The sequence below is a fragment of the Pseudorca crassidens genome, chromosome 19 (assembly GCF_039906515.1).
Source record: "Pseudorca crassidens isolate mPseCra1 chromosome 19, mPseCra1.hap1, whole genome shotgun sequence".
NCBI lineage: Eukaryota > Metazoa > Chordata > Mammalia > Artiodactyla > Delphinidae > Pseudorca > Pseudorca crassidens.
Window position 1 is genome coordinate 15032858 of NC_090314.1, and position 23251 is coordinate 15056108.

The 23251-nt window shown below is 59.5% G+C and overlaps 1 protein-coding gene across 4 annotated transcripts; it reads left to right on the forward strand.

Annotated features, from left to right (window-relative positions):
• Window positions 1–405: 405 nt before the first annotated feature.
• Window positions 406–22124, forward strand: CLUH (clustered mitochondria homolog). Of its 4 annotated transcripts, none has more exons than XM_067714572.1 (26): window positions 407–615; window positions 7884–8086; window positions 8921–9092; window positions 10088–10231; window positions 10415–10539; window positions 10618–10772; window positions 10854–10979; window positions 11253–11400; window positions 11575–11667; window positions 12831–13525; window positions 14264–14487; window positions 14593–14697; window positions 14817–14917; window positions 16349–16501; window positions 16590–16652; window positions 16735–16979; window positions 17200–17284; window positions 17404–17557; window positions 17654–17793; window positions 18659–18739; window positions 18819–18944; window positions 19026–19147; window positions 19427–19520; window positions 19602–19736; window positions 19818–19891; window positions 20684–22124. In XM_067714572.1, exons 1-26 carry the CDS (start codon window positions 516–518, stop codon window positions 20868–20870), a joined length of 4050 nt encoding a protein of 1349 aa, XP_067570673.1. In that variant the 5' UTR covers window positions 407–515; the 3' UTR covers window positions 20871–22124. The 4 variants fall into 4 exon arrangements, with proteins under 4 accessions (XP_067570676.1, XP_067570673.1, XP_067570674.1 ...); XM_067714573.1 differs by having other exon boundaries at window positions 14596–14697; XM_067714574.1 differs by lacking the exon at window positions 407–615 and adding an exon at window positions 2027–3387.
• Window positions 22125–23251: the final 1127 nt, after the last annotated feature.

A 23251-nucleotide genomic window follows, 5' to 3' on the forward strand; every position in this document is an offset into this window, starting at 1 on the left:
GGACGGCAAGCTCGGTGAGCACGGCGCTGAGTGAGGGTCATATTAACACCTCAGATTAGACACCGCGTGGTCATTTGGCAGATCTGCAATAGGAAGCCACTGGGGGAGGGGACTGTAAGCAATAGTAGTCCAGACGAGTCTCCCCGCAAGGTCAAGGTGCCCGCCCGACGGGCAACGAACCGCAAGGACTCCTCTCCGTAGCCCCGCCCCTCGAGGGGGCCCGAAACCTTTCTCTAGCCAGAGCCAGGGTACGTTCCCTTTAAGGCGTTCAAGAAAGTCACCACGTTGGTACACAGCGAACGAGGCGTGGCGTATTTTGTCCCTCGCCGGCCTTCGTGGGCCGGGCCGGGCGCGAGGGCGGGGCAAGGGAGCGGCGGTGGGGTCAAAGGCCATAGCGCGCACCACGTGGGCCGGTGACTCCGTCCTTCCCGCAGCTGCAGCGGCGCGCAGGGCACTTGGGTTAGTGGCGCGGCGGGCGGCGCGGACAGCCGAGGCGGACGCCCGCTCCCGCCGCCATGGTCATCAAAACAGACGAGTTGCCGGCGGCCGCCCCGGCGGACAGCGCCCGGGAGCCCAGCTCGCAGGCCGGTGGCAAGGGGCGGCCGGGCGCGACGGGTGAGCGGGGCCGGGGTCGGGGGGCAGCAGGGCGGGAGGCTGAATCGGGCCGAGTGGGCGGGGGGGTTCGGGGTTGCGCGGGGACCGCCGCCTTCCCTCCGCGCCTGGCTGGGTTGCATCTCGCCGAGCCCTCCACGGGGCGCCCCCGCCCTGAAGGTCACCTTCACTGTCGCCCCCGCCTGCGGCCCGGGCTTCACACGTGGGGTCCCGGGGCGGGCAGCGGCGGCTAACACACGCGTGCCAGATCGCGGAGAGACGTGCACGCGCATGCAGTTTCGGGGTGTGCCGGCTCCGCAGACGGACGGACGCGGCGGCCCCACCCCCTACGCCCCCGGGCATGGGGAACTCTCCGGACTGGGGTCACTCGACACTTGCTCCGTCAAGCACCCCCTTCGCGTCAGGATCCCAAGCATTCCCTGTGCACAGGGCTGCAGGCTTGCGAGTTAGACTCAGCTTGGGACTTCTCAGGCTTGGTCTGTGGGAAGAGTGCAAGTTGGGGTGTGTGTTTCGTGAGGGGGTTTCTGTGGTTCGTTCCCGGAGGCAAGGCTTTAACCCCAGGTCTGCAGGGTCTGATCTCCGTCCTGTAAGATGTCGGCCTGGAGGGCAGACCTGGGGGTCTGCCTGTGTATGGGGGCAAAGCCAAACTCCTTGGCAGGAGGTGGTGTTTGTGCCAGAACTTGATCATTAACCCGCCTTATTGCGAAAAGTGGGTCAGCCCAGAGTTGCTGTTTTTAAGGCAAAGGTCATCAGCATGGAGTCAAGCTCCCAGCTCTCCCCCGTGGGGCTGTGTGGCATTGGCTTTGGGAGTGGCTGCAGTTTTTCTCAGGTGGGGCCTGCCTCTCTCCTGGGCCTCCTCTGTTTCCTCTGTTTCTTCCATCACATCTTTGACTACAACCCTGAGGTTGGAAGCCCCTTCCCAGCCCTTGGGTTGTCATCTCCAAACCTTCCTCAGAGTCCCAGGGCTGGGCTGTGTCCCTCTGTGCCCTGGGTGACAGTGGGAGTGCAGAACTCCCCGTGCCTCCCACTCCCCATAACTCTCCTCAAAAGGGACTTGTCATCTTCATCTCCCTTCCCAGCTTGGGTGAGTCAGGACGGGAACAGTGTTAGGTGGGTTCTCTGACCCTGTAACTGATCACAGCCAGGTTAGCTGATGGTGGGGGATAGGTACTGTGGCAGCTTTGCTGATTGCCTAGAGAAGGCCAAGGTTTGGGCAGAATGACAAATGCTGATGACTCCAGCCTGCCAGGCTTCACCCTGATGAGGTTCTGAATCAGTGGAGCAGGCTAGATAAGAGGAGGTCGATTTCCCCTCCAGCAAAGAGACCTGAAGAGATGAAGCGACTTGGCCAAGGTCACACAGCAATTCAGCATTTGGATTTCCAGCTCACAGCCAGATTGCCAAGGCTGCCCTGGCCTGTCCCAGAGGAAGCTGGGAGAGGCATGTTGGCTGGGATCATATGCTGAGAACATAGGGACTGAGGAGAGGGGAGAGTGTTGGAGAATTTCTTTGAGGGGGTCTGTCTGGGGCAACCTGGGTCAGGGGAGGGTACAGCTGTTCATTTTGGGGAAACTGGAAGCATACTAGCAGGTGGAACATTGGCTCCCTAAGCCTCTGGGAGGCTTGTATAGAGCTAGGACTTGAATTATAGCCAGTCTGAATCTATTCAAAGGAGGAGGAGGCCTTAATGGAGACCCCCAACAGGCCCTCACCCAGGCTTCTGACCTCAGAACCCAGCTCTGGAAGTCCCCTTGAGGGGGACTAGTCCCCTTGAGGAGGTGATCAAGGCCTTTTATGGGGGGACCAAGGATCAGTTGCCTTCTTGGGAAAAAAGCTAGTTTTAGGGGTTAAGAGAATAGCAGGTTTTTCAAGTTTATGGTGGTGTGTCGAGTTCCTTCTGCCTAGGCGAGGGCTCCTTGGAGCTGAGGCCCAAAGCGGAGGGGAAGGGGGCTGGCAGACAGGAGAGGAACTTGGGGGCTTAGGGGAGCTCCTGGACAGGACCCCAGAGCTCTTCTTTTGGGTAGGTCTGAGCAGAGCAGCTCAGGGAACACTGGACTCTCCCCAGACCCTGCAGACCGCTTCTGGCCTGGGTGGAGATGGGAAGGAGGCAAACAGATGCCTACCTCCTTGGGATCTTCCTTAGGCTACCTGCCCCCACCCCTTTCCCTTGAAGCCCCAGATTCCTGGGATGGGGTGATATGCCTTCTGAGGCTTAACTTCCTGCAGGAGCCTCACCCTGTGAGGTTTTGGCTAGGGCGGGGCCTGGCCCTGGTACAGTCTACTGAGTGAGGCCATGCCAGGCTGGGAAACGCACACAGGGGCCACCTGGGATGGCTTACGTTTCTTTTCTAACTCCTTTCAGCTGCCCATTGGGTCCACGTTCTCCCGGGCCAGGCCGGGGCTGTGCTTTATCTCTTCATTCTGGGGGGCGGGAGGTGTATGCCATGCAGTTTGGGCAGCCCCTTCCCATTCTGCAGAGGATCGCCTTTCTCCTTCCCTAAAGCCCAGATGCTCAGGGGTACCCCCTGGGGTAAGGAAGCAGGGGTGTAGAGGAAGGGGGTACTGTTTACCTGGTGGGCGCTGCAGCCTGGGGGCTGGCGCTCAGGCCTGGGCTTGGGCGTCTGACAAACCTGGTTGTTTTCTTGACCTGGCTTGGCTGCCTGTTGCCTCTGCGACCTTGGGCAGCTTGGTTACTAAGCTTCTGGAGCCGCAGTTTCCTCAAGTGAGATGGGCTGGTCAAGCTGCTGGAGGGACCTGCCACGGGCTGGGCCTAGAGTGAGCGTTGGCTCTGTGGTAACCAGGGTGGGAGTGGTTGCAGCAGTTACGCAGGGGTCACTGCCAGGCTGCTCTGCCCCCCCCTTCTCCACAGGGCTGGGGTGTGTCTGGGGAGGGCGGCGGAAGAAGAGGGGCTCTGCCGGGGCCTGGCCCTCCGCGGAGTGTGCGCGAGCCAGAACCCTCGGCAGGGGGTGCGGGGAGCCGTGGGCCTGCTGGGTGCCGGCCCTTCAGGGCTGCCTGGAGGGGGCCTGAGGGAGCCTGGCTGCCGCCCCCACCCTGGTTAGTACGGCTGCCGGAGCAGGCCCGCCTGGGCCCTGGCAACAAGTCAGAGGCCCTGGGAAGGCGCCCTGGCAAGGCTGGGCATGTTCCTTCTCCACAGCCGCGCGGCCTTTGGTCTCTCGCTGCCAGCTCTGTTTTCCCCAGGGGAGAGACTTGGTTTTCTCCTGGCAGCGCAGGGGCTGCTGGGGAGGGAAGTCGGAGCCTGCCAGCTTCTTGGTGGAGCTGGAGGCCTGGGGCACGGGTGCAGTTGTCCTCTGGGCGCCTGGGGTTAGGGTTCCCACCAGAGCTAGTGACTCTCAGGAAGGGGAGAGCTGTCAGGTCACCTGCAGGGGGCAGCACGAACCAGAGGCCCCAGCCAGCCTCTTGACCCAGGAGGTGGGCAGGGTGCTCAGTGCAGCCGGTGGACAGGGGGGCAGCCACCTCGTGGCCTGGGCCCGAGTCTGTGCCAGCTGTTGCCGGCAGCCAGCTGAAGCGGTCCTGCCCACCCCCACTGGGGTTGGGGCCGAGGAGAGGACTCCCTTGCTGGGCTCTACCCCTGCCCGCCAGTCCCCAGGGCCCTCGATCCTGAGGGGCCCAGGTACCCCAGACGCTGGGTTCTCCTGCCCCGCTGCTTCACCAGCAGGGACCCTCTTTTTGGGGGTACAGGGAGATGGGCCTGAGCACTGGTGGCAGCTCCACCTGGGGTCCTGGAGCCACCAGGGCCTCCGGGCCCACGGCCGTCCTTCTGGCCGACCTTGAGCAGGATGCGAGGCCGGGGGACTGTGCCCTTCCCAGGGCCGCCCAGCAGGCCTGGCCCTGCTGAAACCCGAAGCCAGCCGGCGGCCAGCTGCATGGTGGCAAGGGTAGAGGCAGAGGCCGGGACGAGGCACCCAGGCATTGCCGGGCCTGAGCTGGAGAGCTGGCTGACTCGCGGCCATGGAGGTCCTGTGACTCCAGAACGCGGGCTGGGGCAGCCGCCGACCACACCAGGGGGGCTGTGGGGACAGGGAGCCAAGTGGCTGGCCTCTGGTGGGGAGGCCACTGGGCCTTGATCCGCTGTAGGGAGACCTTGAGGGTGCTTTGCAGGAGGGAGGAGGGGCAGGGCGGGCTGGCCTTAGGGGAGTGGAGGCCCCTGGGAACCAGCCACATTCCTTTGAAATCTGATAGGAGATTGGGTGCCCCCTGGGGCGGGAGCCTGCAACAGAGGTGCCTTCTGGGCAGGCTCCCTGAGCCAGGGGGGGAGTGGGAGCTGTGGCTACCCTTGCCCTCCTCTCTGTCCTCCTGGCCCAGACTCAGGGAGCACAGGCCACCTGTCTGGGTCCAGGCCTCTGGTTTCCCACTTTTGGGGTCTCAGAGACCTCAAAGCTGCTGTTCTGTATTGGGCAGGGGCCCCCTCATCCTGAGGGCTGGTCAGCCAGTAAAGCCTTTCTCAAGGCCTCAGCTGGGGGAAGGCCGCCTCATAGCTGTCACCCCTCTTGCTGCATTTTGAAAACTGACCAACCACCACCCTTCTCCCACCCTCCTGTCCCTGTCTGCCGTGTCACAGAGTCAGCCAGGTTCTCCCTTTGGGGCCGGCTGCTCAGTGTCCAGGGGCTTGGGGTTGCCCCGCCTAGGACTGTGGGCTCACTTGAAGGAGAGGTCCTTGTGCGTCCTTGTAGTTGTTGGGAGTTTACCTTCAGGTTAGGCGCGGTGTGCTGGGGACGGAGGTGGCGACAGCTACTGAAGGCCCGCCGTGGGCCAGGACTGAGGGCAGGGCAGCCATGTGGTAGAGGGGCTCTCCAGGGGGGAATCTAGGGTCCACTCTTGACCCTGGGCAAGGCACTGAACTTCTGGGCCTCAGACATCCTTATTTGGGGGAAGGAGGAGGGGACCGTATCTGAGCTCCTGGCCGTTCTGTTTATCACTCAGTTGAGGGGACGCGGGAAGAGGGAGTGGCTTCTCTCCACGTCCCGTTCCCGGTACCCCCGTGTGCCCTTGTGTGTCAGGCTTATCTGGACTTTTATACATTTCCAGAGGCCCCTGCTCCATGTTTCTGGTAGGTCTGGGTAGAGCCCACACAGCTCTGGGGAGGTGCACCCCGTCCCCACTCCTCACAGCTGGGTAGGGAAGAGGAGGTGGAGTCTGGATGGGTTGGGGTCCAGAGCAGAGCTGGCTGAGCTGACCTGTCTGGAGCTCCCAGATAAGCAAGGGGCCAGTCTGGCTGCCAGGAAGGCCCTGGGCCGGAAAGCCCCTTGGGCCAGTGGGGCTCCAGGCAGGCCTGTGTTTCGCTGGAGGGTTTCTGCGAGGACATCCTCCTCTCCCCCAGCGGGGCAGGGCGGGAAGGGCTCTCCGCTGTTCCCCTTAGTGCCTGCGGAGAAAGGGGAGCTTTGGTCACCTGCTCCTTCTCCCCACGACATGTGTGTCGGTTGCTGGTCACAAGTGCGGGACTTTTACAGTAATTAATTCATTAATTCAGTGCCTTTCTGTTGAGCGCGGGCAAGACCGGAGGAGGAAGATAGAGCTGCTGGTGTGAACAGCCCCCCAAGTGCAGCACGACACTGCTGCCAGGGGTCATTGGTCAGGCTTCAGAGAAGAGAGTTTATTTCACCTAGGCCTTGATGGATGAGTAGGAGTCTGCCTGATGGAATGGTATATGGGGGGCAGCATAAACAAAAGCGCAGGTAGGAGGGAAAATGTGTGGCTTGTTCTTAGGCTTCCGGGTAGTTTGGTGTAGCTGCACCTTGATGGGGAGAACTGGCAGGGGCTGAGGTGGACTTCAGGCCTAAGATGTTCGGTTCCCGTGAGCGGTAGAGCAGTGGAGAGTATTAGAAGGTTCTGAGTGGTACCTTTTTTTTTTTTTTTGGAAGAGGAAAAAGCTATATTTATTTGATTCTATGGATTTTCACTTATTCCTAGTAACCATTAATTATGCAGATTTACCATTAATGGAAATATTTTATCTTTTTTACTATGATCACCTTTAATAACAACTTAAAAAGCACTTTATTTAAAAAAGGAGTTATCTATATTTACCAGAATTTCGTTTGTAGAAGCACAAGTGTTGTCTCTGGATCACCCTTAGCTACTCATCTAAGGATATGGTCACACCATGGAAATGAAGATCACTTGTAGACTTTGGATATAAAACATGAACCGTTCACAAAAGTTGGTATAAGAATTTGCTCGCTACAGTTTCAATGCCCTCGTTTTCTCAAAAAGCTCCTGATACGTTTTTTTCTAAATCGTACCCTGAAATAAACACTGGTTTAACAGTTGTGTCATACAATAATACAAGCTTCTTGTAAACACCTGGAAAGTACAGACTTTATAAGGAAAGGATTATATGACTGTTAATCTTGTTATTTAAGGAAAGCCACTGAATTCTGAGTCTTTCAGTCTTTCTACTGGAATAGATATAAATGTACATATACACACATAATTAGGACTAGTGCATGTTCTAATTTCTTTTTAATTGCAGTACAGTTGATTTACAACGTTATGTTAATTTCAGGTATACAGCAAGTGGAATTCTTGAAATAGGGGAAATGGCCTGCAGCAGTCCTGTGACCAGTTTGGAGATTAGGTTGGGTGACTAGATAGGGATGAGGGGGGCGAGCATTCGCAGAGCAGGGGCTGGTTTGTGGAGGAAGATAAATTCCGTGCTGACAAGATGAGTCTGGTGAGGCCTAAGGGATGGCCACATGTTGAAAAACTGGAGCGAGGCCTGGATTGGTCACGTGAGCTGGGAGACGGGAGGGCATTTGCAGTCACGGGCAAGGGTGAGGTGGGAATGAGGAGAGGCTGGGGCCCAGGACACCCACAGCTGGACTGCCAGGAGGAGGGCAAGCTGGAGAGAGAAGAAAAAGAGCAGCAGAGTCCATCAGGGAAGAGGAGGAAGTGAGCGGTGGGGGAGGGGAGCCAAGCAGCTAGTTGCCTAAGGCCAGAGCAGACCCTCAGGTTTGGCCCTTAGGGTGGCATTGGTGGCTCTGGGGAGAGTGGTCTGGGTGGCCTATTCACACGGCTGCCAGACTCGGGGCCCGAGGAGCAGATAGGAAGCGAGGGCCCAGGGTGTGGAGGCGAGCGAGCGGGCAGTAGCCTGCAGGCGTGCCCTGGGGTGCGGTGGGACCGGAGTCTGGCGCAGGGCCGAGTCTTGGGAGGACAGGCAGACGCCATTCTGTAGGGCTGTGTCCACCCTGGTAGGTGAGGCAGACCTCGCCAGCGAGGCCCGTCTGACTCAGCTCCTTTCTTTTCCCCCGCAGAGCTGCCATCAGTCATGCTGTTGAATGGGGACTGCCCGGAGAGCCTGAAAAAGGAAGAGGGGGCTGCCGAACCGCCCCGGGAAAATGGGCTGGATGAGGCTGAGCCGGGAGAGGAGACCACTGGACAGGAAGTCATTGTCATTCAGGACACGGGCTTTTCTGTGAAGATCCTGGCTCCTGGGATCGAGCCCTTCTCCCTCCAGGTGAAATGATAGAGGGGTACTGGGGGCCAGGGCCTGCGCCTGTTGGGGAGCATGAGGGTGCGAAGCCAAGCTTTGCCCTTGCCCGGTCTGGCCCCGTGTTGAGGCAGGAAACCGAGGGTCCTGTGCCTTCCAAGGTCACTCAGCTAACGTGGTGGACGTGGGAGTCCAGGTTCAGGCCGTTGCCTCAGTGCAAGGGGACAGATCCCAGCTGGGACTGCCAGCCCTGTTTGGGGATCGGTATGGTAGTGGCTGGGTAGTGTTGGGGTCCCAGGGCTCCCCACCCTCAGGTAGGTCAATTCTCTGGCTGGAGTTTTACCATCTGTCTGAGAGGAGAGTGGTAGTGGGTGGTCTTCAAGAGCCGAGCCGACCCAGAGGTCTTGTAAACTGTTACTCACTGGGGAACCAGGTGAGGCCCTCTTGTGTCTTCTGGGGCCACAGGCTTCAGCCCCACAGCACACCTTCCTGAAGGGGGAAGCCATTTGCCCTGGGGACCTTGGCACTGGGCAAAGGAGGAGGCAAGATGACTCTTCTTTTCCTTGTTTTTACACCTCCTGCTGCTCTACTCAGGGCCTGCTCTTGGTCTGCAGGAATAGTTTAAGCTTGCGGGTAACAGGGCAAGGCTCTGTCCTGCACATGTGTATATGTACCCTGCACACACACATACACACACACAGGTGCAAGTGGGCATGGTATGTATGGGCAGGGCCTGGAATTTAAAATAAAAGCCAAAAAGGGGGAAACAGTATTTGGAGCATTGACTTTAGGCATCCAGGTGCTTTGGGCTGGGGAAGCGGTATGTTTTCACCAGGTTGGTCAGGGCCTTCTCCCTGGCAGGTGTCCCCCCAGGAGATGGTACAGGAGATCCACCAGGTGCTCATGGACCGTGAAGACACATGTCACCGCACCTGCTTCTCACTGCACCTGGACGGCAACATGCTGGACCACTTCTCAGAGCTGCGCAGTGTGGAGGGGCTGCAGGAGGGCTCGGTGCTACGCGTGGTGGAAGGTTTGTCCGGAAGTTGTGCGGCCCGCCAAGGGGGGGCATGAGGAGGCGGGGCCAGGCGGCGCTCACCCCCACCCCACCCCTCCCGCTGGTACCTTGGTGTCACTGTGTCACAGATGAGCACATGGAGGCTCAGGGCAGCCTTGAACTTGGGGAGGCAGGAGAAGACGGGACAGGAGCACAGGTCTGCTTCGCAGGCCGTCACAAGCACACCCTCCAACTTCATGGCTGAATATCAGAGTCGTGATTTTAAACAAAACAAACAGTGCCAGGCAGGTGCTTGAAATCAGCCCGTTCAAATTTTATAGATAAAAGTTCAGTCTCTTAAGGAAACTAAGGTTTCACGGCTCTTGAGCAGGGAAGTCAGGCCCAGTGTGGGACGGTCAGCTGGCACAGTGAGTCTGGTTTGTTTGTTTAAAAAAAAAAAAAAATCACGTGAACTTAGGTTACCTGGGGAAAGGTGGCACTGCTGTTCTAGGCATGTCAGCCAAGGAGCAAATGTGGGAGAAATGTAACCCAGCTGTGCCCAGACTTACCTAATGACGAAACCTCTGTCCTTCCCCAGAAGAGCCCTCATTGAAATTTCATGAAACATGAGTTGGAGAGCAGTGTTGCAGTTTGAGGTCCTGTAAGTCCTCAGGCCACCCCCGGCCAGGGCTGCCCTGGGAGAACTGGACTGAGCCCATGGGGACCTAGCAGCTGTGCTGGGCTGCCCACCCGAGACACTCGTGGGCAGAGAGCAGGGGCCTTCTGTGTGCACTTCCAGAGGCATTTCTTGTGCCCTTTGGCATAAGGTTCTTTGCAAACAAGGATCCCTGCCCACCAGCAGGCAGGTGTATGTGTTGAAAGCAGAATTCCAGCTTATGTGTTCATAAGGGAATTTGTAAGTGAAAGCCTAAAACTAAAATCAAGACTACCCCTGGTAGTGCCATGGCCGACTTCTCTCTGCTGGGTGGGTTTTTGCCCTGGTGACGCCCTGCCCATCCCCCTCCCGACAGAGCCATACACGGTGCGAGAGGCCCGCATCCACGTGCGCCACGTTCGAGACCTGCTCAAGAGCCTGGACCCATCCGATGCCTTCAACGGGGTTGACTGCAATTCCTTGTCCTTCCTGAGTGTCTTTACTGACGGCGACCTGGGAGGTGCGCGAGGCATTGGGGCTGGCGGTTGGGCAGACGGGCCGGGAGCAAGTTGGCCAGGGGCTGGTGAAGGGGCCAAGGGCTCGGCCTTCCCACCTGGAGGGACACAGACCGGGGCCACCTGAGCTGGGGAGGGAGTTGGCCCCTGGGTGGTCCTGGGCTGACCACCAGCCTCGGGTCCCTCAGACAGCAGGAAGCGGAAGAAGGGCTTGGAGATGGACCCCATCGACTGTACCCCGCCTGAGTACATCCTTCCAGGGAGCCGGGAGCGGCCGCTGTGTCCTCTGCAGCCCCAGAACCGTGATTGGAAGGTGGGAGCAGGTCTCTTTTGGGGTGGGGGATCGCCACACCAGGAAGCCTGGCCCACTCGTGCTTGGCCGTTCCTGCAGCCCCTGCAGTGCCTGAAAGTGCTCACCATGAGCGGCTGGAACCCACCCCCTGGGAATCGCAAGATGCACGGGGACCTCATGTACCTGTTCGTGATCACAGCCGAGGACCGACAAGTCAGCATCACGGCGTCCACTCGGGGGTTCTACCTGAACCAGTAAGTCCTCGTGCAAGCCCGTTCCGAGTCCGTGGGCAGCTGCTTGGGGTGCCCTGCACAGTGGCCACCGTCTCCCTGCAGGTCCACAGCGTACCACTTCAACCCCAAGCCTGCCAGCCCCCGCTTCCTCAGCCATTCCCTGGTGGAGCTGCTCAACCAGATCAGCCCAACCTTCAAAAAAAACTTTGCCGCCCTGCAGAAGAAAAGGTAGCACCTTGGCCCACCTGTCCCTCATCCCACGTCCCATGGGGTGGGTGAACCATACAGCCTGAACTCTAGCCCCCCTGCCCTAAGCTGTGCCCCCAGCACCCCAGAGCTCCCTTCTAGGCAGCAGTCAGCCTAGCAGCCCTACGACAGGCGGCCGTGTGCTTCCGTCGGACTCTCCAGGGACAGGGCAGAGCCAGTGGGACCTTGGAGAAGGGGCCCAGGGCAGGGCTCTGGGCTCAGTGGGCTGCCCCATCTCCCCTCTGCCCACCACAGGGTCCAGCGCCACCCGTTCGAGAGGATCGCCACCCCATTCCAGGTATACAGCTGGACAGCGCCCCAGGCGGAGCACGCCATGGACTGTGTGCGCGCAGAGGATGCCTACACCTCCCGGCTGGGCTACGAGGAGCATATTCCAGGACAGGTGCCTGCAGCCTCGCGGCCCACCCTTAGCTCTTCCCTCCCTTCCCCTGGTGGGCGCCAGGCTGGGTTCTGGGTGCTTGGGGGGCTGTCTGCGGGGAGGCGGGGGACGGGACTGCCCTGAGCAGGTGCTGGGGGCTCAGGTTGAGCCGGTGTCTCCCTCCCTGTCCTGCTGTAGACCCGGGACTGGAATGAAGAGCTGCAGACAACGCGGGAGCTGCCTCGGAAGAACCTGCCTGAGCGGCTGCTGCGAGAAAGAGCCATATTCAAGGTGCCCGTGGCCCCTCAGGCCTGACCGGTGGCCGCAGGCCCTCCTGCCACCTACCTGCTCGTTTTCTGTGAACAAGACGGAAGCTGGGGTGGGCTGTCAGGGATCTTCCAGGGCGTTCTGCCAGCCTTCCGCCTCCTGGTAGATGACCCCAACTCCTTCTTCTGGCCTCTCTGAGATTTAGTGTCTGTGGGCCGGAACCGGTGGGGACACGCCTCCAGGATGGGCTGAGTGGCAAGGTCCATGACAGCTTCCCTCCCAGCACACCCACGTGGAACCCTCAGCTGGACACACGTGCCCTACTGAGATATCCTTAGTGTTTTTCCTGAGACAGATGAGGAAAAAGCAGTGCTTTTGAAAAAAGTTTCTTTGAAATCTCCCATAATCTTACTAGAGATGATAATGGTGACAATAAGATCTAAAGCCCGGGGTGCTCACTTTGCCAGGGGCTGTGCCAGGTGCTGTGTAGGCATTGCCTCCTGTAATCTTCCAGACACCTTGTAAAGGCTGATACATTTATGTCACAGTTTTATAGATGAGAAAACAGGTCTGAGAGGTGATCCAGCCAAGATCACCTGGCACGTATTTGGTGATTCCCAGACCCACCCCAGTCCTCACTCTCCCTTTTAATCACTAAGCTCTGCTCTCTCTTGCAGTATAAGTGTTACATTTTTTCAAAACTGGGGTTTCTTTTTTTTTTTAATAAATTTATTTATTTTATTTTATTTTATTTGTGGCTGCGTTGGGTCTTCGTTGCTGCGCACGGGCTTTTCTCTGGTTGTGGTGAGCGGGGGCTACTCTTCGTCGCGGTGCACAGGCTTCTCATTGCGGTGGCTTCTCTTGTTGCGGAGCATGGGCTCTAGACACGTGGGCTTCGGTAGTTGTGGCGCACGGGCTCTAGAGTGCAGGCTCAGTAGTTGTGGCTCGCGGGCTTAGTTGCTCCCCGGCATGTGGGATCTTCTCAGACCAGGGCTCGAACCCGTGTCCCCTGCATTGGCAGGCGGATTCTTAACCACTGCGCCACCAGGGAAGTCCAAAACTGGGGTTTCTTGCCCTTTTCCAAATGTGAGGAAACTTTGTCCTGCTTACCTCCACCAGCCCTGGGCGAGCTTGGCCAGGCGGGATGAACCCCGCGGCTCTCTCACCCTCCAACCTCGGGCCCCCAGGTACACAGCGACTTCACAGCGGCAGCCACGCGGGGCGCCATGGCAGTCATCGATGGCAACGTGATGGCCATCAACCCCAGCGAGGAGACCAAGATGCAGATGTTCATCTGGAACAACATCTTCTTCAGCTTGGGCTTTGACGTCCGCGACCACTACAAGGACTTCGGGGGGGACGTGGCGGCCTATGTGGCGCCCACCAATGACCTGAATGGCGTGCGCACATACAATGCCGTGGATGTGGAGGGGCTGTACACGCTGGGCACGGTGGTAGTGGATTACCGCGGCTACCGTGTCACGGCCCAGTCCATCATCCCCGGCATCCTGGAGCGGGACCAGGAGCAGAGCGTCATCTACGGCTCCATTGACTTTGGCAAGACGGTGGTGTCGCACCCACGTTACCTGGAGCTGCTGGAACGCACGAGCCGGCCCCTCAAGATCCTGAGGCACCGGGTGCTCAACGACCGGGATGAAGAGGTGGAGCTCTGCTCCTCCGTGGAGTGCAAGGGCATCATCGGCAACGACGGTCGCCACTACATCCTTGACCTGCTGCGCACCTTCCCCCCCGACCTCAACTTCCTGCCCGTGCCCGGCGAGGTGCTGCCCGAGGAGTGCACCCGCGCCGGTTTCCCCCGCGCCCACCGCCACAAGCTCTGCTGCCTGCGCCAGGAGCTGGTGGACGCCTTCGTGGAGCACAGGTGGGAAGCCAGGGCAAGCGGCTGCGTCCTCTGGTGGGTGGTCCTGGGGCCTGATCCTTGATGGGGGGCGGCTTTGGAAAGTGAAGAGGAGCTAGCTCTGGCCCTGGCCATCCCAGCCCCAGCGCCACCCACCGCGGCATCAGGCTCCCCAGCACGGACATCCAAGAGCCTTATGTGGGTCAGAAACTAGCAAGTGGCTAGACCAGCGGCTTTCAGCTGCCGGAAGCGGGTCTGTTCCCTCAGGGAGCACATGGAAACCTGGTTAGGTGTCTTTGAACCTCCCAGTGCCAGGGCCCTGGAGGAGGGGTGGGGGCGGGGTCCCTGCTGCTGCCGTTTCGTGCTTAGGGGTCAGCCCGTCAAATGCCCCAGAATAATCTCCCTGTCAGAATGCCAGGGGGGTTCCTGGCGCTCTCAAGAGCCCTGGGCTGCGTGTGAGCCCCCCACGCACCAGCTGTCCTCTTCCTGTCTGGGAAGATACCCATTATTGCTGTGACCTGCTGCCGCCACCTGGTAGTAGTGCTGGACTGGCACATGCACACGTGTGTGGACGCTTGCACACTGGAAGGGATGTGTCCCCCAGGCCGGCAGGGTGTCCAGCCCCAACATCCCTCAGCCCCAGCGGGGCAGGAGCCAGGGCCTGGCTCAGGTCCCCCGAAGCCAGCAGGAAGCCGCCAGAGCAGTTACGCTTCTACATACCCCTCCTCTATTCCCTGCTCTGCCCCATCCACTGTGCTCTAGGTACCTCCTCTTCATGAAGCTGGCAGCCCTACAGCTGATGCAGCAGAAGGCCAGCAAGATGGAGACCCCCCTGTCACTGGAAAACGGCGACCCCCCATCCTCGGAGTCCAAGCCTGAAGACCCTCCAGCACCCGAGGTGGGAAGCGAGGAGGAGGGCAGCAGTGCTAGTGGCCTGGCCAAGGTGAAGGAGCTGGCAGAGACCATCGCCTCGGATGACGGGACAGGTGGGGCTGCCGTGGCTGCCGGGGGAGCCCAGGACAAGGGAGGCTCGGCTGCTGCCCCACCGGAGCGGGAGTGGGGCTACCTCCTAATGGGCAGTGTCTCTACAGCAGATCCTCGCAGTCGGGAGGTGATCCGCAACGCATGCAAGGCTGTGGGCTCCATCAGCAGCACGGCCTTTGACGTCCGCTTCAACCCCGACATCTTCTCGCCAGGTGAATGGTCCTCTAGGGCCCCAGCGCTGGTGGGCCTGTTCACCCACCTGAGGGCTGCCGTCTATCTGGCCACCTGCCTCTCTTCTGCCTGGCTCATGCCTCTGCCCTCCCTCCCCCAGGGGTTCGCTTCCCGGAGTCTTGCCAGGAGGAAGTTCGGGACCAGAAGCAGCTGCTAAAAGATGCTGCTGCCTTCCTGCTCTCCTGCCAGATCCCCGGCTTGGTGAGGGCACGGGTGGGACGAGGGACTGCCCAGAGGGTGCTGTTACAGGCCCCAGGGCCTCATCCATCTCCGACTCTGGAAGCTTGTGGAACCTTTGCGGGAGTGACTTAGGCCTGCTGACCTGCAAGGCAGGCAGGGTGGAGTTCTCCCCAGAATGGGGCTGCTGACACACAGGGGTCAAGGGAGGCATCAGGTTCTGCTCTGCGTGCCCTCCCTTGTAGGCTGGCAGCTGGGGTCTGGCCCTCTGAGCCCCTGTGTGATGGGATGGCTGATAGAGGGGCTGGGGGCATCTTCACCCCCACAAGCTTTGTACATAGGCCCTGTGTATGTACACGGTGCTTGCTCCCCCCAAGGCAGCCCTGAGCTTAGGTGCCATGCTGTCCCCCGATCTTTTTTTTTTTAACATCTTTATTGGAGTATAATTGCTTTACAATGGTGTGTTAGTTTTTGCTTTATAACAAAGTGAATCAGCTATATGTATACATATATCCCCATATCTCCTCCCTCCCACCCTCCCTATCCCACCCCTCTAGGTGGTCACAAAGCACCGAGCTGATCTCCCTGTGCTATGCGGCTGCTTCCCACTAGCTATCTGTTTTACATTTGGTAGTATATATATGTCCATGCCACTCTCTCACTTTGTCCCAGCTTACCCTTCCCCCTCCCCGTGTCCTCAAGTCCATTCTCTACATCTGCGTCTTTATTCCTGTCCTGCCCCTAGGTTCTTCAGAACCATTTTTTTTTCAATTCCATATATATGTGTTAGCATACAGTATTTGTTTTTCTCTTTCTGACTTACTTCACTCTGTATGACAGACTCTAGGTCCATCCACCTCACTACAAATAACTCAATTTTGTTTCTTTTTATGGCTGAGTAATATTCCATTGTATATATGTGCCACATCTTCTTTATTCATTCATCGGTTGATGGACACTTAGGTTGCTTCCATGTCCTGGCGATTGTAAATTGAGCTGCAGTGAACATTGTGGTACATGACTTTTTTTGAATTACGGTTTTCTCATGGTATATGCCCAGTGGTGGGATTGCTGTGTCCCCCGATCTTTGAGCTGAGCCTGCCGTGCTGGCTGCCCCAGGCCCCTGCGAGGCGCAGCACAACCGCGGGATGAAGCTGTGGCCCTGCTTCTTCCTGTGCAATCACAGGAGAGCCTGTGCGGCTCCCTCATCCCTGATTCCCCGCCGTGTGGGCCCAGCAGTCGCAGGGGTGATGGTGGCCTGTGCAGAAGGCTGGGGACAAGATCTCACATTCTTGCTGCCGCTTTGTCTCCTTCCCTCTTCCCGATTGGGAGCTGGGGTCTCAGTCCCCTCCTTCCCTCAGGGCCTCAGGATAGCGTGAGCTCCCTTGGGAAGACCCAGGGCGGGAGGAAGCGGAGGCCCTGGGCTGGGGGGGCCTGACGTGCTGCAGCCCGCAGGTGAAGGACTTCGCAGACCACGCGGTGCTGCCCATGGACGGAGCCACGCTGGCCGAGGTGATGCGTCAGCGCGGCATCAACATGCGCTACCTGGGCAAGGTGCTGGACCTGGTAGTCCGGAGCCCGGCCCGGGACCAGCTGGACCACATCTACGTGAGTGGTGCCCAGGGCGGCTGTGGGATGGCGGGGCTGGGATGGAGGCCGGGGCCTGACCAAGACTCCCCTCTCTGCACCCTTGCAGAAGATCGGCATCGGAGAGCTCATCACCCGCTCTGCCAAGCACATCTTCAAGACGTACTTACAGGTACTGCGCTCCCTCCCCGTCCTGGGCCATGGGGATGTCGGGGGGAGCCCGGGTGGTGACACTGCTCCAACCTCCCTTGCAGGGGGTCGAGCTCTCGGGGCTCTCGGCTGCCATCAGCCACTTCCTGAACTGCTTCCTGAGCTCCTACCCCAACCCTGTGGCCCACCTGCCCGCCGACGAGCTCGTCTCCAAGAAGAGGAACAGGAGGAGGAGAAACCGGCCGCCAGGGGCAGCAGACAACACAGCCTGGGCTGTCATGACCCCCCAGGAGCTTTGGAAGAACATCTGCCAGGAGGCCAAGAACTACTTTGACTTCAGCCTCGAGTGGTACGTGATGGGTGCAGGGGCGCTGGGCTCCCGGGCAGCGTCCGGGTCCTCCTTGGTCGTTGGCAGTGGAACGGGGAGGAGAAAGCAGGGAGCTGTGGAGGGCTGCTTGCTTGGGGAAGTGGGGAGGGGAGCTGGGAGGGGGCTCGGGTGGAGGGGCAGCTGTGGAGAAGGGGGCAGAGGGGTGCTGGGTTGCCTGGGCCCACCCGCCGCTCCTCCCCAGTGAGACCGTGGACCAGGCCGTGGAGACCTACGGGCTGCAGAAGATCACGCTGCTGCGGGAGATCTCCCTGAAAACCGGAATCCAGGTGGGCTGGCTCAGAGCGTCCTGCAGGGCTCCCGGGGCCACGGAGGGAACTGGGCGGGGCGGTGCCGGCCATTTGAGCCCGGGCTGAGGCTGCCTGCGGGTGCCGGGCTGGGTCCCCAGATCCTGCTGAAGGAGTACAGCTTCGACAGCCGCCACAAGCCCGCGTTCACGGAGGAGGACGTGCTCAACATCTTCCCTGTGGTCAAACACGTCAACCCGAAGGCTTCAGACGCCTTTCACTTCTTCCAGAGCGGGCAGGCCAAAGTACAGCAGGGTGCGTGCCAGGTGCAGCCGCGGGGCAGGGTTGCGGGGGGGGGCACCCACTTCCCTCCGGCCGGCCCTGACCTTCCGCCCCCGGGGTGCCCTGCAGGCTTCCTGAAGGAGGGCTGCGAGCTCATCAACGAGGCCCTGAACCTGTTCAACAACGTGTACGGAGCCATGCACGTGGAGATATGTGCCTGCCTGCGCCTCCTCGCCCGCCTCCACTACATCATGGGCGACTACGCTGAGGTGGGCCATGTGTACCCTCTGGGCCTTCAGCAGGGGCCCAGGGCCTGGTCTGGCACCAGCGGGGCGGAGGGGGGCATGGGGGAGCTGGGGCTGTGTTCTCACCCCCCGCGGCAGCAGGAAGCAGGAGTCCCGGCAGGTGGGACTGGAGCCCCTGTCATCCCAGGGGCCCGGGATGCTGCTGACCTCTGGGCCCCCCCAGGAGGAGCAGGTGGAGACCCGGGGAGGTGCTTGTTCTGCCTGTACGGCGGCCTGCCTCCCCTGTCCCCCCCAGCTCCCTCCACTTAAGAGCTGTATCCTGGGGGGAGCTGCCGTGCCCGTGGACAAAGTGAGTGTGATGGCAGGGCCTCCCTTCACAGGGATGAGGGAAGGGTAAATTCTGACTCAGTACCTAGAGCCCTGTAAGCGCCAGGGAAGCTGCTTGGGGTCTGTGCTGTTGCCTGTACCATCCTGGGGCCTGTGGCGTTCACCTGCCTTGCTGGCCCCGGGGCTTGAGAGGCTGTTTCCTAAGCTAGGTGCACTGTAGGTGCCCTACTCCCGCCTCCAGCCATAGGACTCTTGTTTTCTTTCGCCTGTCTGCCTTTTCTCATTACGAATACTTTATTTTTAGCACAATTTTAGGTTTGTATGCATGTGTTGGCATAGATTAAGACAAGTGTTTTAAAATGTGAAGCGGCCTCAGAGCGGGCTGTCGACTTCCATGGTCACGGCAGCTGGATTTTGACCACTCTTCTGCTGCCTTTGTGCAAAGTAAAAATAGAAATTGCAGCCGAAGGTGAAGAGGCCGAGCTGCTGTGGAGGCTCGTGAGCCAGGCAGACTGGGTGTGGGGCGGTACCACCCGGGAGTGACAGCCCCCCACCTCCCCAGGCCCTCAGCAACCAACAGAAGGCTGTGCTGATGAGCGAGCGAGTGATGGGCATCGAGCACCCCAACACCATCCAGGAATATGTGAGTAGCCGCCGGCGGCACGGCCTGCAGGGTGGGTGGGACCCGTGGCTGCCCCGGCCTGACGCCGCTGCCCCCGCAGATGCACCTGGCCCTGTACTGCTTCGCCAGCAGCCAGCTGTCCACGGCCCTGAGCCTGCTGTACCGCGCCCGCTACCTCACACTGCTCGTGTTCGGGGAGGACCACCCTGAGATGGCCCTGCTGGACGTGAGTACCGGGGAGGGGCAGCGGGACTAGCCTCGAGCCCGGGGAGTGGGAGCTGACCGGGGCCCTCCCGACTGCCCCCAGAACAACATCGGGCTGGTGCTGCACGGAGTGATGGAGTGTGACCTATCGCTGCGCTTCCTGGAGAATGCGCTGGCCGTCAGCACCAAGTACCATGGGCCCAAGTCCCTCAAGGTGGCCCTCAGGTGAGGCTGTGCTGGGTTAGGGGACAGGAAGGCCCCAGGCCACAGGGTGCCCGGGAGGCGCTTGCATTGAGGGCGGGCACGGGATCCAGCACTCTGTCCTCCATCTGACTCCTGAGGAAATATCTCTCAACTTGCATCTCTTCTCTGAGTTCTGGACTTGCCTTCCCCCTTGGAAAGTTCCCAGAGTGGGTTCTGGGGTAGCCTGCACACCACCCATCCGTCCCCACCGGCCCATTCACGTCCCTCCCTCGCCTCCCCCTGCGCCGTGCCTGCCTGCAGCCACCACCTGGTCGCCCGGGTCTATGAGAGCAAAGCCGAGTTCCGGTCAGCCCTGCAGCACGAGAAGGAAGGCTACACCATCTACAAGACGCAGGTGGGCCACGGCGGGGCGGGGCGGGGAGGGGCAGGGAGGGGCGGGGCTACGGGCAGCACTGATATTTCCCGCCCCCTGCAGCTGGGCGAGGACCACGAGAAGACCAAGGAGAGCTCCGAGTACCTCAAGTGCCTGACCCAGCAGGCCGTGGCCCTGCAGCGCACCATGAACGAGATCTACCGCAACGGCTCCAGCGCCAACATCCCGCCCCTCAAGGTGGGTCCCCGAGCGGGGCTGGGTGGGCCGCACCCCGGCCTCCCGGCGCTCAGGCAGTGGCTCATCCTCCCTGCCCCTCAGTTCACAGCCCCCAGCATGGCCAGCGTCTTGGAACAGCTGAACGTCATCAACGGCATCCTCTTCATTCCTCTCAGGTGAGGCGCCCCACCCCCGCTTAGAAGTTGGCCTTTATTTTTTTTCTTGGTTTTTTAAATAAATGATGCATTGACATGGCTCAAAATTGAAAAGTATAGCCAGTGGCAAGGAGTTCCTTGTGAATCCTTCCAGAAATACTCTGCATAATTGGGCAGACACAGATTTGTAACCGTTTTTCCCCTTTTTTCCCCCAAGGTGCCAAATTGTAGTGAGCCATGCACATAGGTATTTTTCTCCTGCACTTAATCTGTCTTGGTGATCGTTTCGTGTCAGTATGTAAAGAGCAGTGTCATTCCTTCTCTGGACTCCTGCTCTGTCAGTGTAGTGATGTGCCTTAGAGCCAGGCCCTGAGGGTCCCTGTGCAGCTCTTACAAACAGTGCCGTCTTCGAAAGCCCCTCGCGCTGTCTCCCTCCCACCTGTGTGCGGCATGGGTTTGGTCAGCTCAGTGTTACGGCGTTTACAGCGTATCTGCTCTGTGTTGCACTCTACACCTGTTTTTTTGGGTGTAATCGGCTATAGGAGCGGCCGGGGTGCAGTGGGTTTGAACTGGGCGTGAAGGCTGGGTAGGAGCCAGGCCTTAACTGGAGGCTGTCAAGTGTGTGCAGTTCGTACTTTTTCAGCACTCGGGGGCCTTTCTGTTTGCGGGAGGGAAGCACTTGTTCCACACGTGTGTCTCGCTGCGGAGCGCACAGAGCCTGATCTTGTTCTAAGTTTAAGCAGAGCCAGTAAGGGGACGGAGGGCCCAGGCCCACTCTGATAAACCCACCCTTCGCCCCGTCCTTCTACTCAGCCAAAAAGACTTGGAGAATCTGAAAGCCGAGGTGGCGCGGCGGCACCAGCTCCAGGAGGCCAGCGGGAACAGGGATAAGGCTGAGGAGCCCATGGCTACTGAGCCAGAGCCAGCAGGGGCCTCAGAGGATGCGGCCTCCCAGCCCCCAGCTGCCAAGGACCCTCCTTCCCTGAGCTTGCAGGGGTAGGAAGGGAGACACAGACAGACAGTCGGCCAGCTGCCCCGTTACCCAGCGATCCAGACTCCAGGAGAAGGGGGCGTGCCCTGCACATCAGGAGAGGCAGCAAGTCCTCCTCCTCCACGCTTCCAATCCCACCCTGCCCCCAGCATCCTCCTGGGACCCTGGCCTGGCCTGCCTGACCCTCTGAAAGATGTTCTTGCACTGGTTCGAAGAGTATACGACGCAGAGGCCTAATCGGAGACACGTGAATGGAGCGCGTGGGCATCAGTTCCCAGCTGGCGGACAGGTGCCCCCTCGGGCCCCCCCTCCTCAAGCAGGTGTGCGAGAGTGTGTCTGTGCCCGTGAGTGTCCTGCTGCGCCCTTCCTGACTTGCGCATAGCCCCGGGCCGGCTCCGAGTGGGTGGGTGACGTCAGGGGAGATTTCTCAGGTCATTCGTATGTTTGACATGGCTGCTGCTTTTGCTGCCACTACCCCCGGGCCCGACCTGGCTGAAAGTCCAGGTTTGAAGCCGAAAAGAGGGGAGCTTTCCTGTGTCCTGGGTTGGGGAGCCAGAGCTCTGTGGCAGGGCTGGACGGCTGGGGAGCACTTTATGGCGGGGTGAGGGCCGCAGCAGCTTTACTAACCACCGGTGGGCCGGGAAAGGGTTGGGCATCGGTGGTTCCCCAGACACCCCTGTGCCCAGCCCCGGCTTGTCGGCCCTTGGGCCCCAGCAGGAGGTGCTGCCTTCCCACTCCCCGCACCCCAGCTGGGGCTAACCTTGGGGTATAGTCTGAATGTATCCTTCTCCCTGTTGAACAACCTCAGCTGCCTAACGCACAGGGGGGTGGGGGGGGACCCGGACTGAATCATGGATCCCGGGGGAGACGTCACAGATACAGGAGTGACTGTCCCTTGTTTGTGGAGCTTAGCTCCCTACCTGGTCCTAGGACACACAGGCACCTCCTACAGAGAGGAGCTCTGGGAGTGGAAGGGAGGGGGCTGCCCGTGCCGCTTCTCTGGGCCTGCTGTCAGAGCCCTAGCAGGTGGGCGGAGACGGCCACCCTTGGGAGCTGGAGGGCGCGGTCCTGCGGCTGGGGCCTCCGCCTGGTGGCTCTGCATGGAGCCGCAGCCGGGTATGGCCTGTCCCAACGCCTGGTTTCAAAGGGAGTGGGTGCGAGCTAGCAAGCGAGGCATCCCCACAGCTGATCAAGAACTTTTTCTTGTTTTTAAACCATCAGTCTTCATTTCACATTGGAATAAAGTGAGTTTTTGAAACCTGCTGTCCCGGCCTCTCCTGTGTGTTCTGTACCAGTCTTGTTTGGTTGTGAGAGCTGTTTCCGGAAGTGGTACTAGTAAAAGAGTTTAAGGCACATGAATGTGTAAAATTAGGTCACACTCAAAGCTATCCTTAGAATGTCATTTAAGTGGGAGGAAAGGGGGCAGAGCCGCAGGCACCCACCTAGGGCTTACCAGTCTGCCCATCAGGAGACCCATGGGAGTGGCACACAGATGAACATCACCTGTTGTTGGCCACAGAAGAAAAGGCTGAGAATCGCTCCTATACAGGGCCCTGTGGTTCCGACTAGGGTGAAGGGTGCTGCAAGGTGAGGGCCCAGGCCTGGGCGTGCTGGCCCTGGTAGGCCGTTGAAGACCTAACTGGGCATCCGCCCTTGTCCCTTTGCTTGTCAGGAGGACTGGGCGGCGCCCCTCAGAAAACTAGGAGTGCTGGAATGGGGGGTGTCTGAAGTTTGCCATCCTAGGTGGGCCCTCGTGGGGGGGAAGTGGAGCCCACCTAGGTGGGCTTGAGAGGCCGGGCCTGTGAGATGGGAGGGTTGTGGGCAGGAGGCCTGTCTCAAGAGGAGAAGTGTCTGCAGCAGGCGGGCCCTCAGCCTCATGCGTAGTTAAATGCCTTTTTGAATACTTGGAGAGTCCTTTGTGTCTGACGTTGTGGGAAAAAAAAATTCCAACCCTGACGTCTGTTTTCTGGAGCCAACTGAAAAAAAGATGTCCCTGACATCGTCGAGGTTTTCTTCTAAGTGATGCCCAAGGATGCTCGCTCCCACCCCGCTTTACAGTCTCCTGGTTGCGTTCTGAACGTGCATCCCTTCCTAGAGCATTTATCCCGTGAACGCCAGTCACGTGTTTCTCAGCACTTCTAGAATTGTGGGCGTGATCTTGTAAAGCTGAGAAGGGATCAAGTGTAATTACCGTTGTACCTACTAGTCACCTGAGGCCCATTTTTCATGGTTGATCCCTTAAGCGTATTGGTGCTGTCAGGTGCCTTTTGACAACCGAAATGACGAGGGACTGTTGTTTTATGAAGGACACAGAGGTGTGAAATCCACCTTTTCTCCTCTTAGTTGACAGATGGCAAATTTTTGAAAAGGGTGAACAGTGGTATCCAGGA

Excerpts from the sequence above, each read along its gene's own strand:
- CLUH (XM_067714572.1), top strand. The coding sequence starts at position 516 with ATGGTCATCAAAACAGACGAGTTGCCGGCGGCCGCCCCGGCGGACAGC. Across the intron at positions 14,488-14,592 it reads CGCCTCGGATGACGGGACAG|CAGATCCTCGCAGTCGGGAG; the intron begins GTGGGGCTGCCG and ends GTGTCTCTACAG. Across the intron at positions 14,918-16,348 it reads CCTGCCAGATCCCCGGCTTG|GTGAAGGACTTCGCAGACCA; the intron begins GTGAGGGCACGG and ends TGCAGCCCGCAG.